At 43.1% G+C, this 16,137-nt stretch overlaps 1 protein-coding gene across 2 annotated transcripts in view; it reads right to left on the reverse strand.

The window, feature by feature from the left end:
• tenm2a (teneurin transmembrane protein 2a) overlaps positions 1-16,137 on the reverse strand; it is a 108,492-nt gene that overhangs the window by 50,785 nt on the left and 41,570 nt on the right. The window contains exons 2-3 of one of the 2 annotated variants that reach the window (XM_006781735.3): positions 15,289-15,495; positions 7,569-7,800 (exon numbers count right to left, since the gene is read on the reverse strand). In XM_006781735.3, coding sequence (XP_006781798.1) covers positions 7,569-7,800; positions 15,289-15,495 — 439 coding nt within the window. The remainder of the gene's footprint in view (positions 1-7,568; positions 7,801-15,288; positions 15,496-16,137) is intronic. The other variant, XM_006781739.3, reaches the window with a different exon arrangement.

The following is a 16,137-nucleotide window of genomic DNA, read 5'->3' on the forward strand; positions in this document are numbered from 1 at the left end:
TGAGCTGCTGAATTGTTTGTATTCTGTGCCACACGAAGCGTATGATTCGATGTGCTGGTATGTGTTTGAACTTAAGCAGTGAAATCATTTCATTCCCTGGCTTTGTTGTTTGTGTGCAGAAGCTCCGCTGTGAGCTTGGTGTGGGATGGGAATATGTCTATGGGCCATACTAATTACGAGTAGGAATGGAAAGTGTCTAATGTGCTCTGGGGAGGTAATTGACATTGATTTATGTTGCTGAGGACTATGGAGGGGTTCTATCATAGCAGGCAGCCGGCAATCACAACTCTGTATCATTAGGCTGGGGTGTGTGCGTGTGTGCGCTTGTATTTGTGTTTGTGCTTTTGTGTGTGCCTAGTGTAGGGTTTTTGACAGGGGTCCAGCGTGGAAATGTCACACATAATTAGAGAGAGCTGACAGAGATTCCCTTAACCACCGCTACCTCGCTGTCATGCATTCTGTCTTATATATGCAACACACATCCATACAGAACATTAGCCAAAACTGACTCACACACTGACACACATTTACTCGGGCTCACACACAGGCGCCCACCCACGCGCAGTAAAATATAAATTTACGTGGTTATTCTTTCATGAGATTGCCCCGTATGTGCTACCGAGTGTTTAATTTTCATCCTTGCGGAACAAACAGTGACACAAGAGGGGAAGGATAGACAATGGAGATAAAGGCTATAGATTAGAAGACAGAGAGAAGACGAGAAGATGTGTTTTCACTCCGTTCCAACCCCGCTCCCCATTGAGAGAAAAAGAGGACCTGGACAATTAACCACAGAACAGAGAGCATGCTGGGTAATTAGCAGGAAGTCAAGGCTCGCATTCCCCTTGAGCGAACAAACACACACAAGCTTTTTGCATGCCCACACACACGCACGCTCTTCATATTCTCAGCTCTCACAAACATGCGGTTGCTTAGCATAGCACTTTCAGAGTCATCATCAGATGTAGAGAACAATTAACGGGGGTCTACACGGTATGGGGGTGACTGAAAAACAGTCAGATCTGAGAATGAAACAAAGAGCCCAGGGAGAGGAAGATGCTCAAGGACGGAGTCGTGAGTATTGTTACCTGCTACGATTGTAGGAAAAAATTGTGTGCAGATGGATACAGTAGATTGGGATTCATTTGCTTGTTGTTGTGCAGATGAGGGGAAAATTCTGAGTTTTAATGTTCACAAAAAGCAAAAATAAACAAATCCAGCCAGTTTATGTATATATCTTATATTTTTCTTGTTTCCTGGCAAACTAGGCGCTGTACTGGGATTTTATCCATTTTTAATTCTGTTAAAGGAACATTTGAGAGAACCTTTTTAAATGAAGCCAGTTAGGTATTGGGTCATTGACTTTATATGAAACTGGACTTAGCCTCTAGCCTCTTAAAACTGCATTCTTTCTAATGGCCAGCAGGAGGCAACTTCTGTGGGTAAAACGGCACTACTAGTGTTGGGTGGAATGTGTTTGCAATTCATTATCATTGCATTACTGTAATCACATAAAAATTTTCAGCAATGCAGTAATGTAATGCATTGCTTTATAAAATTTGGCAATCACATTACAGTTGTTTCTTGCTTAGGATATGCTGAACTTTTCTGTTGATAAGCGCTGTTGTTTTTGCTGCTGTTAGCTGCTGTTAGCCGCTATTAGCTTCTGTTGGCCAGCATTAGTGAAACTATCTTTGAAGTGGACTCGGACACTCAGTGATAAAAGTCATAAAACATCAAACTTGTTTATCAGATTAAAAGTGTGATTTTTAGGGCACTTGAGCATAACATTAGCTGGTATAACACTAGCTTATAAACAGCCGCTGCTGTTGCTTAGCTGACTTTTGTCTGGACATGGTCGTTTGTCTAATCTGCTGACAATAAGTAACTGTGACAATATTGGAAATTAATGAGTATGTTATACATATTTTCTTGTCATTGAGGTGAAGAGGAAGACCAACAAATATGTTGGGGGAACAACAAACTGGTGCATGCTCCTATGTATTTTTAATGGATTATGTATGAGAATGTGTCACTTTGTTGGAAGATGTAATTACACACTAATCACTGAATATTTAGAAGTACAACATTTTTGTTTTTGTTAAATAACATTAAAAAATTACTGAGTTTGTAGCTTTAATGTCATGTCATTAATAAACTTGATGTTACACAGCTGTGCCTGTTACAGTAGTGCGTACAGTATATCATTTAGGAACAGATATACTGCCTCTCCTCCTTCTTCTTCACCGGTTGTTGTTCCAACAGGTAACATCTTTGTATCTGTCCCCACAGTAATGCATTTGAAAGTAGTAACGTCCACCCCTTCCTTTCCAGCTCCTTCCAGATAAATTGAGATGCCGCATCCCTCTCAGTGATCTTATTCCGCCACCCCCCAGGGTTGTGGCCCACAGAGGAGCGTCCCGGGGTGCAAGGGAATATCCCGAGATCACGGAGATTGAACCTGGCATGAGCCACCCATAGGGGCTCAGAGGGAGCGACTGGAAATCAGATGCTTTCACACAAATCGTGCGCACACACACACGAGCACACACATGCGGTCGCATTCACACAGAGAAATGTATTCTGTCTCTGTGTTTCTCATTCACACGCACACGCAGCGGCACCAGCCATCTATAGTCATTTATCTCACACGGGTAAATGTATCCATGTTCTGCGGGCCTCAATCTCCCTCTTCTGCCTTTCTATCTCTCACACACACTCCCCAAAACAATCTCCTTCAATCACCACCTCTCTCCATTTCTCTCCCTCTCTCTCTCCTTCTTTATCTCTCCCTCCTCTACCGTAAACCATTCCTTTCCACATTCCCCCGCCCTCTCACCTCCCACTCTCCTGACTTATATTTCTTTGCTATATAACCGCCCCCCCTCCCCTCGTCTGTTTCTATCTCTCTCTGTCTCTGCCAGTCATCCAAGCCCTGGGGTGTTCTTAGGTGATCAATCTTCATCCTCTCACCGCTGTCACACTGTCGGGTCAAGCCAAAACGCATGTGCACACACGCACACACACACACACAATGCATAATGAGTGGACAACAAATGCCAAGATTTACATATGATTACAGTGGGGAGCAGTCTGATTTTAAAAAAACAAAAAACAAACACATGCTTGGATGCAAATACACACACAAGCGTACACGCATACACTCCCTCCCCTCACATGAACAGGTTGCTCATCATTTCCTATAGCTGCAGGTTATAATGAGATGGAGGACAGGCTCTGCCAGCACAGGGATGGTGTGACTCGCTGGCTCTGCCTGGCTGGCTCTGCCTGGCTGGCTCCGTCCCAATCACGAGCTCCAGCAACTCCAGCAGCTCAAGCCAGCACACCCAGCCTCCACCATAGCCTGGACTGGAGAGGAGGGCCCAATCTGGGCTGGAGGGTGGAGCTGGAATACTCTGTGTGCTGCTCTGGGCTCCATTCACAGCGACAGGCTCTGAGCCATGCCAAACCCCACCACCTGAACATGACCAAATACTGGCACTGTAGAGGCCTCAACAGTGTGGGCGTGTGTGTGTGAGACACTTCAAATCTGCAAAGATAGCAGTCATAAGGCGAAAAAGGATTTATAACTTTAAATACATTTTATTTTCATCCTACATCACTGGATCAGAAATTGCAAGAAAAACAAATCGTCCTTCATCTCGAGTGATGTTGTGCCAGTCACGTCAACATGACAACGCAGGCCTAGAAGAAGAAACTGCTAGTGGAAACAGCTTCTTTTTAAAGGTGTACGTATTCTTGTTCCTACCCATCATGCATACAAGAACAATGTGTGAGCACAGGTTAAGCATAGACCTGAGATCAGTGGGGATGAATTAAACATAGCCAGGCCTCATAAATACTGCACAGGTCCAACGCTCTGGGGAGTTTATCCAGGCCCATCAGTGCTGGAAGCCTCAGCACCCAGCAGGAGAAACACAAGTACAGCTTGCAGAGTAAATGCTCGGAGACTGACCACGCGCATGCGAACAAGCATGCAGGCAGTCTCCCTCTCACCGCCATGCTTCATGAATAGTAATACCCTGCATGAATGCTCTGTTTTCCTGGTAAGTGTTCTCTGTGTACTGACAACCCCCCCCCCCCCCCCCCCCCCCCCCCCCCCCCCCCACCACATGTGTAGAGTGTGTGAAAAGGTTTGTATTTCCTGCTTCTTCACTCCAGGTTGCATGCATAATACTCTTTTGTAAGGTGTCCTATTTGGGGATGAGGTAGAGAAGGAAACTGAGCAGCACACTTTTATGAATCACAGCCTGGAGCCATTGGCTTTTCATTTAAAGGTTCATATACTGGTTTAGAAATAATGGAAATGTGTGAGATCGTGGTTGCTTTGGGAACTAAAACAGTGCAGATACAGTTAGGTCCATAATTCCTTGGACAAAGAGACACATTTTGTAGTTTTGCCTCTGTACGTCACCACAATGGGTTTTTAAAGCATACAATCATTAAGTGATTAAAGTGCAGACTTTCAATTTTAATTCTGGGGCTTTTACAAACATTTTGCATTAACTGCTTAGGAATGACAGTAATTTTTAAACACAGTTACCCATTTTCAGAGGCTCAAACTGAGAAACTAACAATTTTAAATACAAGCATAGTTATTAGTACTTGGATGAAAATCCTTTGCAGTCAGTGACTGCTTGAAGTTTAGAATTGTGGACGGCACATAAATGCTGTGTGTCCTCCACTGAGATGCTCTCACCTTTTTTTGCAGCCACCTTCTGTTGCGTGGGTCTTTTTGAATTCAATTTCAATACTTATTAAGATCAAGAGAATTCTCTTTTTGGCTGAGAACAAACGACTGACTTTGCCATTGAAGAATTTTCCTGTATATGGGTCATTATCCATATTATGGGTGTACCTAAGCTGTTCCTTACCCCTTCTACATACTATGTTTTCTGGCTCATCTGGTCTTCTTCTTCTTGAGTATAATCAGAGTTTTACACTTTATTTTTTTCCTAATCATGGAAATAATTCTGTGATTGTGCACTGTACTTGTGGTCTCCCAGGCCTTTTTGGTGCCAGATGTACCAAACTGTTGATTTGGCCACTCCTAAAGTTGTTCCTCTCTCTTTGATAGGTTCATTTTGTTTTGTTCAACCTCATCATGGCAACCATATTTGCACTGATATCTGTTGATAGTGAGAAACTATAAAATGCAAATTCATCATTCAGCTATTATGTCTGTAAGAGAACAGGACTTGTTTGGTCGTGATGATGTTTGTCACAAACACACAATTATTTCTGGGACTCTGAAAATGTCTCAAAGTTAATGCGAAACGTTGTAAAAACCCTTGCTAGTGTGCACTTTGATCATATATTTGACTTAAAATCCATTGTGTTGGTATAAAAGAGAAAAAAATACAGAAATTGTATCTTTGTGCAACATATTGTGGACCTAATTATGGACGTTTAAGAGACAATTAGCTGAACTGTATTATTCAGACAATTCATGCAGGTGCTCCACTCTCACAGTGCCTATGAACCGATATCCATATCTCAGGGTTCCATAACATTTATGACAAGAATGCTAAATATACAAACTCATCATGGTGGAGACAATCAGTGATTTGTTGAATTAAAAAATAAATTGGTGTTAGGTGGGTGTTAAATAACAAAAAATAACAAGGGACAACGGTCAAAGCAGCATTTTAAGAGCAAATACAGGGTCAGTTAATTCCAGTGCAATTGCAATAAGTGGTTTCACTTGTGAAGGCAGAGTAGTTTGTGCAGCGCTCTGAGGTGGAGTTTGTAATGAAATTTTGCAGGCTTAGATCACGTTTTAAAACGTGGATTCTTTTTAGGTTTGGTGAACACAGCTTTGTAGACTGGAGTTAATGAATATTCTGACTGTGATAGGTTTGTGTTACAGCTGGAGAAGTGTCTACATTTTACTTTTCCACTTTTCGGTGTTAAAAGCTTTGCTGACCTTTAAAGGAATGGCGATGTCAAAGTGGACCTTTCATTTTAAAGCTGGGATGGGTAGATTTTTTTTGTTGTTGTTAATGGTCCAAAATATTTTAAAAAACACAAAAGTTTTTGATTTATTTATATGTAGATTTCAAGAAAAAGCAGCTGATGAATGGTTAAGTGGAATGTTGCTAGTAATTTGCTAATAACCACTAAGCTGGAGCCTAAGCAAATTATTATTAATTAATTAATATTAATTGTCTCTGTTCTTACACAAGAACGCAAATATTTAAATAATAAATATTTACAGATTTTGGGGCTATTATACAGTGTCCAACACAACATTAAGTGTTTTTTGGGGATACAATGACATGACAGAGCAGTTGCAGAGGTCACAAGCTAACAATAAACGGCTAATAGCCAACATAGTATTATATTACTCTATGTCAGTGGTCCCCAACTCCCGGGCCACAGACTGGTACCGGTCCATGAGTTGTTTGGTACCGGGCCGCGAGAGTTGAGGCTCGGGTGTGAAACTTATAGTTTTCAGGGTTTTTATTGTTTTTTTATCGTTATTTTTTTATCAATTTATAATTAACTCTGTTTCCCTGGGTCTTTTCCCGTGTGTTATGAATAAATCTTCCTTTTTTGGTACCAGTACTGGTTTTATTTTGTTGTATTCATCCGCAACACCTTAAAGGCCGGTTTGTGAAAATATTGTTGGACATAAACCGGTCCGTGGCGCAAAAAAAGTTGGGGACCGCTGCTCTATGTGACGTAAACACACATTACCCTACACATCCTCCGCTTCCTGTAAGCATGTCTCAGTGCAGTCCTTTGCATGCTTTGCTTCTTTTCACTTCCGCTGATCCGTCACGTTATTGTGCCCCCAGAAACGCTTCTGTTGTGTTTTGTGAGATTTTGTTTTTTTATACTTCCAATGTGTGATTTTATATTTCCATTGTGTTTTTTTCTTAAGCTCCAGTGTGTTTGACCTCTCAGGGCTGCCGTATCATTAACTCACAGTTAAACACAGACTAGTTAAAAGGCTCCCAAAAGCTTACCAGCAGTTGCCACGGCAAAAAAGCTCCGACAGCTTATTACTGGCTAGAGATAGCCAGTGTTATTAAGACACTCTGTTACCAGTCAGCTTGTCAGCCACAGCAGCTTACTAAATAGTTACTTCATCACTTAGGTTACAGCACCATTTATTTCAAGAGGGCATAGTTTGAAAAGTGTCCATGGCCCATGGAGTCTAATATTTTTTTGCTAGTCTGCCAAGACCTTCCATTGATTTGTTCCCAGTTCCCTAATTGCCTTCCTTTTTAAGTTCTTAAGTATTCTTTCATTTTTAGAGTAACACGTTTTGTGGTAGTCCTAGTGAGTGAATAGTTGTTATTTTACATCATGGCCAAATACACCACAGCTTCTTTCTTTCTCTTCTAACATTTCTGTCTGACACCGCCACACTGAGCTTACAGAAATGTTGCTGAATGGATCTGACCTTTCATTCCTCACTATTGATTACTCAAGGCTTATTCAACTGCTGTGCTTACTGTAAGTGGCTCCAGATATCAGCGTCAGGTAAACCCGTCAACAGAAAAACAATCCAAAACAAAACAGAAAATATATACTCTGACCTGGTCTCCAGCGGCACGTTACTGTTAAGCACCCAGCTGTCTTGTAACTGGACAGACTCAGGGGTGGTCGGACCATCTCCCGTCCCCGGAGCGGGTGCGTGAATGGGGTTTCGTCCGCCTCTCAGGGTGTTTCTGTTCAGGCTGTTGGCAGACTGGTGGGACAAAGTGTGGTGGTTGTGTGGAGGGGGCAGTGGAGGTCGTAGCGTGGTCTGACTCTGGTGGTTGGCAGCCCCTGGAAGAAAACAAGCACAGAGACGAATTTAAGAAAAGCACTTCTGTGTGAAAATAGAGTCTCAGATCAAAGGGATCAAGGACTCGGTTCCAAAATGCTACAAACCCAAAAGTAGAACAGAAATGTTATTTGATATTTGGTGATTATTTCGCAGTATGTCAAAAGCAAAGCTCTTCAGCTTGCAAATAACTTCATTATCATTCCATTATGTACTACTTTTGCCTCTGCAATCATTTGGTTCGGAGTAGGTGTCATGTTTTCCAAACGGTCGATAACTTATTTGAGAAGGAAATTCCAGCTCAACAGATACGTGGAATTTGATAATCATCTTCTTACATTTTGATTCACGTTTTTCTCCATTTTGTCCATCTTCATTTTTATCCACTCCTCTCTCTCCTTGTCTCACTTTTACGTTTTCTCTCCAGTTTTCTTTTTCCCCCCAAGTAGCAAAAAGATGCGTGTGAGCAATATTAGAGCACTCAGCACAGCGTGCGCCCTCATCTCTTGCTCTCAGACTTGGGGGAACATGTCAGCTAGAATCCAATACCAGCCCTTCCAACAATGAGCTAATGGACTGTTGAGTGAGAGAGCTGAAAAACAAACCCGGATGACTCGGACGAGAACACCCATTCACACATCACAGTTCTCTCCCCCTCCCCCTCTCCCTCTTTCCATGAATCAGTGGGGGATTTGAGCCCATCTTCATCGTGCGTGTGTGTGGGTTTGCACGGGAAAATCAATAAACCACATACTATACGGTACAGGAGATCTTAACATACTTTTTTTGTTGCCAGCTGCTTAAAAAATTACATATCATGACAGTGCAAAACCTGCACGTCATTTATGCTTCACGCAGCTTTACGACATCGTTTGCTATTTCTTTCATCGATGCCACGCATCAGACTTTCATCATCACTGAGTATGGAGATACATGAGACTGTTTACTTGGTGCGTCGTCTTTCTCCAATTGATCAAAGTTTGGAGCACGTACACACACATATGTGTGGGGTGAAAACAACAAAAAAGCAACTGCTTTGTCAAGCTGCGTGATCACACTTGCCCTCCTCCATATGTCATCTTCTCTTGGATTTGATAAGAAAAGAAACAGCGTGCGAGAGGAAGGGAGAAGTGTGGATGTGCTGAACTCTCCTGTCTGCTCTTCCGCTTTGATATTTGCCTGTTCACGTGTGTGTGTGTCAGAGGGGGGGGGGTGACGACTTTTGACAGATAGAAACCAAATCAGAAGACGAATGCATTTTGCATCTACATTATGCAAATGCATCTTTCTTTGTTCTCCTGAACGGGTGTTTAAGGGGAACCCGGCTTGCTTGCAACTCCCGTTGTAATGACAACCAGTTTGCGAGGTGACCTGATTCCTCTGCGATACCGCGGGGATGCAGGTGTCACCGCCGTGGCTGGAGAACAGATGCTCGTGAAAGGAGAGAAGGGGCGAGAGGAGGGAAGGAGACTGGGGGAAAAAAGATGGGGCCTGACCTCTGCTACACAGGAGAGACGCTAAACATCTGTTTGTGCGTGCAAAGATGCTCTTGGGAGAAACAGATACACATGCGTGCATGCAATCACCCGCATACATGCAGCCACAACACAGCCCGAAAGGCCATCCTTCTCTATCATAAACTCTGCACGTAAATTGATATTAAAGCATGTGGTGGGGTTTATTTCGTGTACTTCCCTCCTCCTCCTCCTTCTTCCTATACTGCGCTATTTCTTGTTAAGGATTGTTTCTCTTTCATCTTCCTTTTATTTGCATGTTCCTTGTGTTCCTTTGCTGAAATGTAAAGCACTTTAAGATGAACCTTGTTTGTTAAAAGCACTTTATAAATAAAATTAACTAGACTTCCCCTCCCTGCAATGTCCCTATAAATGTGAAATACCTTGTACTGCACTCTATCTGCATAAATACTTTTATATAGTGTACCCATATCAACAAAAGCACACGCACATCTAAATACAAAAAACAAAAGCCGTATACTGGCTGGGCACGTATGCAGGCACGGACACAGTCCCAGCGATGCAAAAAATAAAACTAGGCAACCCCACGCTCACTAGACCAGCCTGCTGTCTCCCATGTTTAAATCTGCGTACAAAAATGCATGCCTTATGCTTTTGTTCACTTTCTCTCCCATAAATATTGAACAGGTTTTTCATTCAAATTTGGATGAATAATATATGGCACACCTTGTATGGAAGAGGAATTCTTTTTTTCCCAGCCCTACTTTTCCCACAAACTGCTGTAGCCTGGGTGCGTAAATGTGGTAAAATCTTCTGTGTGTATGTGTGTGTGCAGACACACTCCAACCACCGGAGAAGGTTTTCTTCAAATATCCAGCCACTAAATTATGTTGCGCAGGTATCGAGTCACGCTCTGTTCTGTCTGCAGAAACTTGCATCCACCACTTTTTGTAATAAGTGCATTTTGCTTTGCAGACTCAAAGCAAAAGAAAAAAAAATATGCTAATCCTGTTATCTATCATTCAGCAGCAAATTCAATTGCACGTCTCCAGATAATGTCAGAAAAATGTAAATTCGGAGAAAAGTATTGCCTGTAATTCTATGCATTAACTCTCTTCATAGCCTACTGGGACCGCCACGGCTGTCATGTTCTGTCGGGCTAACCGAACTGAATTGTTACATGATAGAATGCGATTGTTCCTTTTATTCTTCGCTGAATCAATATTTACTGAATAAAGTGGATAACGACTCATTACTAATGCTCTGCTTGTGTTGTTGTAGAACGTGCTGCAACGAGAAAAAAAAGAACAAGTTTTTTAAAGAAAGCACTATTCTTCCAAAAAGTCCCTCAACCTTTGGTAGAAGTTCAAGAAAGAAAGAAAGGAGGAAAAAAAACAGAAAAGAGAAGAAAAATATTTCTAGACGTGCTACAAAATATTTATGATCAGAGACAAATTGCTTTCTTTTTTCTGCTACAGCACGGGAGATTGATGTCAAAGAAATTTGTTCTCATGCAGACTTCAAATCCATAAAAAAACACAACCCAAAAAACAACCCTTAGAGCTCGCTGGAGAAAACACAAACATATTGAGAAGTGGGGTCTGCCGGAGGAGCAAGGCCGAGGTACAAGGTTTTTTTCATACATGCAGAGAACCGAAGAAAACATTTGCGTTTCTGTTTTGGCCACAAATACACATACGCGAGTAACCACTGGAACAGAGGCGGCGTGCAGGAATGAGCAATCTTGAGCTAAATGGTTCTAATAAATTAGGATAGGGGACTCAGTCAGATAAAGTGTGTGGTTTCCAAACTACAACCCGCAGGTAGGCTAATAGGAACAACCGTTTTACTAGGAACCTGGTCTGATAAAAGACCAAACATGCAAAAAAGGAAATAGAGCAATTAGTGAGCAGCCAAGCAGATCACTTTTTATTCCACTTTATCTTTTCCTCCTTTCTTTTCCCTCTCTTTCACTCGCCAGTGTGAGTAAACAGAAAGCATTTACTTGACAGCTCTTGGTTTTGTTTTGTTTTTTGTGGAGAAGCTCTGAGCCCCCTTCCGACTGCTGTCGAAGCCTGACCCAGTTTATTCTTGTCCAAGGTCCCCTGCGACCGGAGAGAGAGGGGGACTATAGCTGTAAGCTGGTGCGTTTGGCTCGGGCTAATCCCTGGAAGTTCATTATGCTCGCCAATTCAAAGTGGCCTCATTCAGCAGAAGAGCATTAGCCTGTCTGCTAACCTGTTAAACACACTTCAGCCAGAGGAAGGGCCTCGCACATCATATTAATCTCACAGTGTGTGTGTGTGTGTGTGTGTGTGTGTGTGGCCAACTGGCAGCAAGAACCAACCAAGGCAGTTTGTTTTGCAGCCTTGGATGGGTAAACTGTTTATTGACATTTTCTGTGGTTAACAGAGAAAAGTCACGGGGCAGGATGTGCATCTGTGTGTGTGTGCCTGTGTGCAGGACAGAAATGCCCATTCAGCAGTTAAAAAGGGATCATTGCAGGGCTCAGCTCCCACCCCTCGCTCCCTATCGTCCCTCTATCCCTCTCACTCCCTCTGTCTACCCATCTCTTTATTTCACGCCCCATATCTCCACTGCTTCCACTTTCCTTTTTTTCTTTTTTTTTTTAAACTGCTGCACCAACCTTCATTGTTTTTCATGCACCTTCCCTTCCAATCTAATTGCCATGCTCCCCATGTTTTTAAGGGTGGTATATTCCCATGTGTTGCTGCTTCATGCGTCCTCTAGCTGAGAATGTCACATGCTCCTCATTTGTCATTCTTCTCAGAGCTCTGAGGCTGAGCATGGAAGGAGAACTTGAGGTGAAACACACACACACACACACACACACACACACACACACACACACACACACACACACACAAACGCGCGCGCGTGCGCACAGCCTGACAAAGGAGCTTATTTCTCACTAAGGTTTTATTGTACACCATTGCACACACTACAACAGACACGTGCTGGCACAGAGAGAAAATAAAGTTAAAGACATACATTTATACACACATACATGCACACACACACACACACACACACACCGCCTCTGCCTTGGCTAGTCATCTCTGTCTAATTAGGAGGCAATAATCCGCTAGAGAAGAGTCATCAAATTCAGCCAAAAACAAACAGTCTATGAGCAGAAATGCATGCGTGCATTTTACCCTGCACCCACCCCCCCACCACACACACACACAAACACACACAAATACAAATGCACAAATTGTCCAACTGCTTTGCAAATGTCACCCTTACATAAGCACCATTAGGGAAGAATAACATTAGCGGAGAAGAACGGAGTGTGTCTTTGTTGTGCCTTTGTTTCTGTAGATTTGTTTCAACAAAGCCATTAAACATTCATTGCTTCGGCAGTGACTTGAGGTGGCTTCCCTGGCAGCAGATAGCTAGCCACTTTAGAAGAGACTTGAGCTAAAAATAGCTTAGTGTTCCCCATGCATAATGAATGGCCAGAGACAGCGCTAATGCTAGCTCTTTCCAGGAGCGATCTGCTACGCTCCGTTTGGTCGTCTCAGCTCTCCCGTCGTTCCGAGGGAGCGTTCCCAGACAGGTGCTCCGAGCCAGACAGTATTCCCATATAAACATTCGCAGACCAATTCCCAGCCAATCCTCGGCAACAACGTTCCGTTCCCATTCACCTGTCACGCTTCACTAGGAACACAAGTCATGTCTGTCCACCTGTTAGCTTAGGTAATGGTGGACTACTTTAGAGGAGCACACACACACACACACACAAATACGCACACACACACACGCAGCATGCAGTTTCCTGAGGATTATCTCGCTGTGGTCAGTTTCTGCCTGGCTTGGTAAGGCTCATTTCCTGCCCAGCATCTACTCTCTCCAGGACCACACCAAACACATATTCAGACAGGCATGCACTTTCACAGCACATGCATAAACAGTCGCCGGTTATAGGTGTTTTATTTGCTCGCAGCCATCGCTCGCCTCGCCTGCATGCCAGGCTATGTTTATGCAGTGCCAGACTGACACTCTGAACTCATTTAGGCCGATTTTAATGGATGCCCAAAGCCAAGGACTCTCTCTGCACACCATTAGATCGGCAGTCCTAGCTTGGAAAAGTAGCACTTTCACCCGAATGTTGTTGCTCTCCCATCCAAATATCTCCCTTTCAACCTCGAAGCTCTCATCAGTTTACCCTTTTTTACCCCGTGTCTCTTCAACTTTCTACGTGCCTCCGTCTCTGTCTCCCTTTCACTCACTTCCCCCCTATCCCCATCTATTTTTACTGGTGTGTTCTGGCTGCTTTCTTTTCTCTCTCCTTTTTTTTTCATGCACGATGTCTCATTAAACAACTTTAAGAAGTCAAAGTTTGGCTTTCTCTCTCTCCCCCCCCCCCTCTCTCTCTGCTCCCATTTGCCTCTTTGTGCCTCTTCTTCTTCTTTTTTTCTTTCCCAGCTTCTCCGTCATTGTTTTCTTTCTTTGTCTCTCTTGCTCGCTGTCTGCGCGTACAAGCTCAGCAGAGACTGAAAGAAGCCCCACAACAGAAAGTGTGGGTGTATACGAACAAGAATGAGAGAAAGAGAGAGTGCGCCTGCGAGCCTCACTCTCCCTCTTTACCAGTGTCTGCCATTAGGGTGTCAGTGGCAGAGTGAATTTATTTGCTGTGCGGTTACTGGGCTAATGATTGATGTTGCCCCAGCAAACAGTAAACCAATTAGAAGGCTGATGTAACGTCATTTTAAAAGCCTCCTAATCACGTTGCTCTTGAACCTGGGACCCGGGCCTTCCCTAATGAAGATTTATACTGGATCAAAGGAGAGCCTAACGCCATTAACAATAGATTGTATTCCACCAAAAATCACATTAGGACTTCTCTGCCCACCCCTCTCCCTCCCATCAGGCCTTTGCTAAATATATCTACTGATTACAAGTGCAGATGCACAGAGGAATGGAGAAACAGGGAAGAGCGGGAAAGGGAGGCATAGAGTTGCCCCACAGTAGCTAATTGTTGAGAATAAATGCGTATACTGATGAACAGCCTCATCACTGCAGACGTTTGCACGTGCATATGTACGCACACACAGCGTAAGAGGAGAAAAATAGTTGTGAGGTGCTGATATAAACACACGAGGCCTCTAACAGCCAACAAGAAGGGCCCGGTGATGAAAGAGAAAGCTTAAAGCTGGGGAAACTAACTAGTTTGTCTTTGCTACGGTGATCCTCCTGCTGGCACTTAAAATTCATCATCCCCTTACCTTTCACTTTCCAGCGGATTATTAATGTCATATGGAAAATAACTACAAGCACACCTACTCAGTGGCAACCAAGCTGCACTCTGCAGAGTGTAGGGGGTTGCTTCCCCTTGCATCATTGTTTTTTTTTTTTTTTTTGGTTAAGGTGGGAGGGTTACATTTAAAATGCAATCCATTAACGAATCAGCAATTGTCAGTCTAGGATTGTCACATGTGCCACAAAAAAATAAAAGGAAGACAGGGTTTTTTTATTCGTTCTTTTTATGCTTATGCAACAACTGATTTAAAAATCATAAACAGTTTTTTATTACAATCAGTGTCATATAACGATTACCTGACGCTGTAATTGTTTGCTTTGAATTCATCCACGAATGATCCAAATTAAAAGTTTTACATCTTCTCGAAAAAAAACCCACCTATTACTGGCCACAAATTTTATTTATTTATTTTTTTTACGTTCTCTTATTATTTTAAAGCAATCACAGTAAAAACGTCCCCTCGGTTTGATTTCCAGCCTTGCAAACAAATGCTGACTTCAGTGGAATGCAGAGAAGCAGAAACAAATGGCCAGAGCCGAACAAGATGTGACATTAAATTAAAGCGCAGCATTGCTTGGCATTTTACTGAACGACTAAATCAGATCAGGAAATGGACACATGATGAGGTAATGCATCGACTCAGGTGATGGATGGCATATTGATGCAAACATTAAAACGAAAAAAAAAGAGAAGAGAGAATGAAAGGATGGTTGAATGGAGCGCTCTCTTACCAGTGGACGAGGGCTGGGCCCGGAGCAAGTATGAATCCTCCGGGTGGGGCTCCAGGTGAGAGTGGGTGGAGTTTTTCTCCAGCAGGGGCACCTGGCATTCCCTGATCGGTGGAGACGGGCCGGGGGAGGGGTGGTGGGGGGCGGACGAGGAGGACGGGAGGGACGGAGGGAGCAGGGTGGAGGAAGAGGTTGGAGGGAGTGGACGACCTGGAGGATGGAGGGACAGAAAGAGAGGGGGGGCAGAGAAGGACGGAGGGGACGTTAGACAAAACAGATGGCATTGTCTGACAGTGATACAGGGGCCTGCTCACAGAGGCAACCTGAATGGGAGACGTGGATATTATTAATGAAGAGATGCCACCATTTTTTTTAAGGGCCCTGTTGACTCAAATTACAGGTAACTTAATACCTCTGGGATCAATCCAAATTTTACGGTAACTGAATTTTTAAAAAAGTTTTATTGGTATTACTGATTACTGGTTGGACAGAGCTAATGCAAATGTGTAAAATTAAGATCCAAATGTCTCTGAATGAGAGATTTTATTTTTTTGTGCTTTACTTAATTTGAGCTAACCTTAACCTTTAAGGCTTAAAAATCTGCACACGGATAGAAACACCTGCTGCACGCACACTGTATTCAACAAAGCTATCCGGTTAACCCCTAATTAAACTTGCTTCTTTGAGCATCCCCCTGATATTAATAATGTAGAACATGCTGGGTACAATCACAGAAGGCTGAGACACAGAGAACGATCAGTGCAGATCTCCTAAGTGCATTAATGAGTACAAAAAAAGTTTCCTTTCAAGTCATGACAATTTTAGTGCCGTTTTCTCATTTTTTTTAAACAA

The sequence above is a fragment of the Neolamprologus brichardi genome, chromosome 2 (assembly GCF_056152115.1).
Source record: "Neolamprologus brichardi isolate AB-2024 chromosome 2, ASM5615211v1, whole genome shotgun sequence".
Taxonomy (NCBI): Eukaryota; Metazoa; Chordata; class Actinopteri; order Cichliformes; family Cichlidae; genus Neolamprologus; species Neolamprologus brichardi.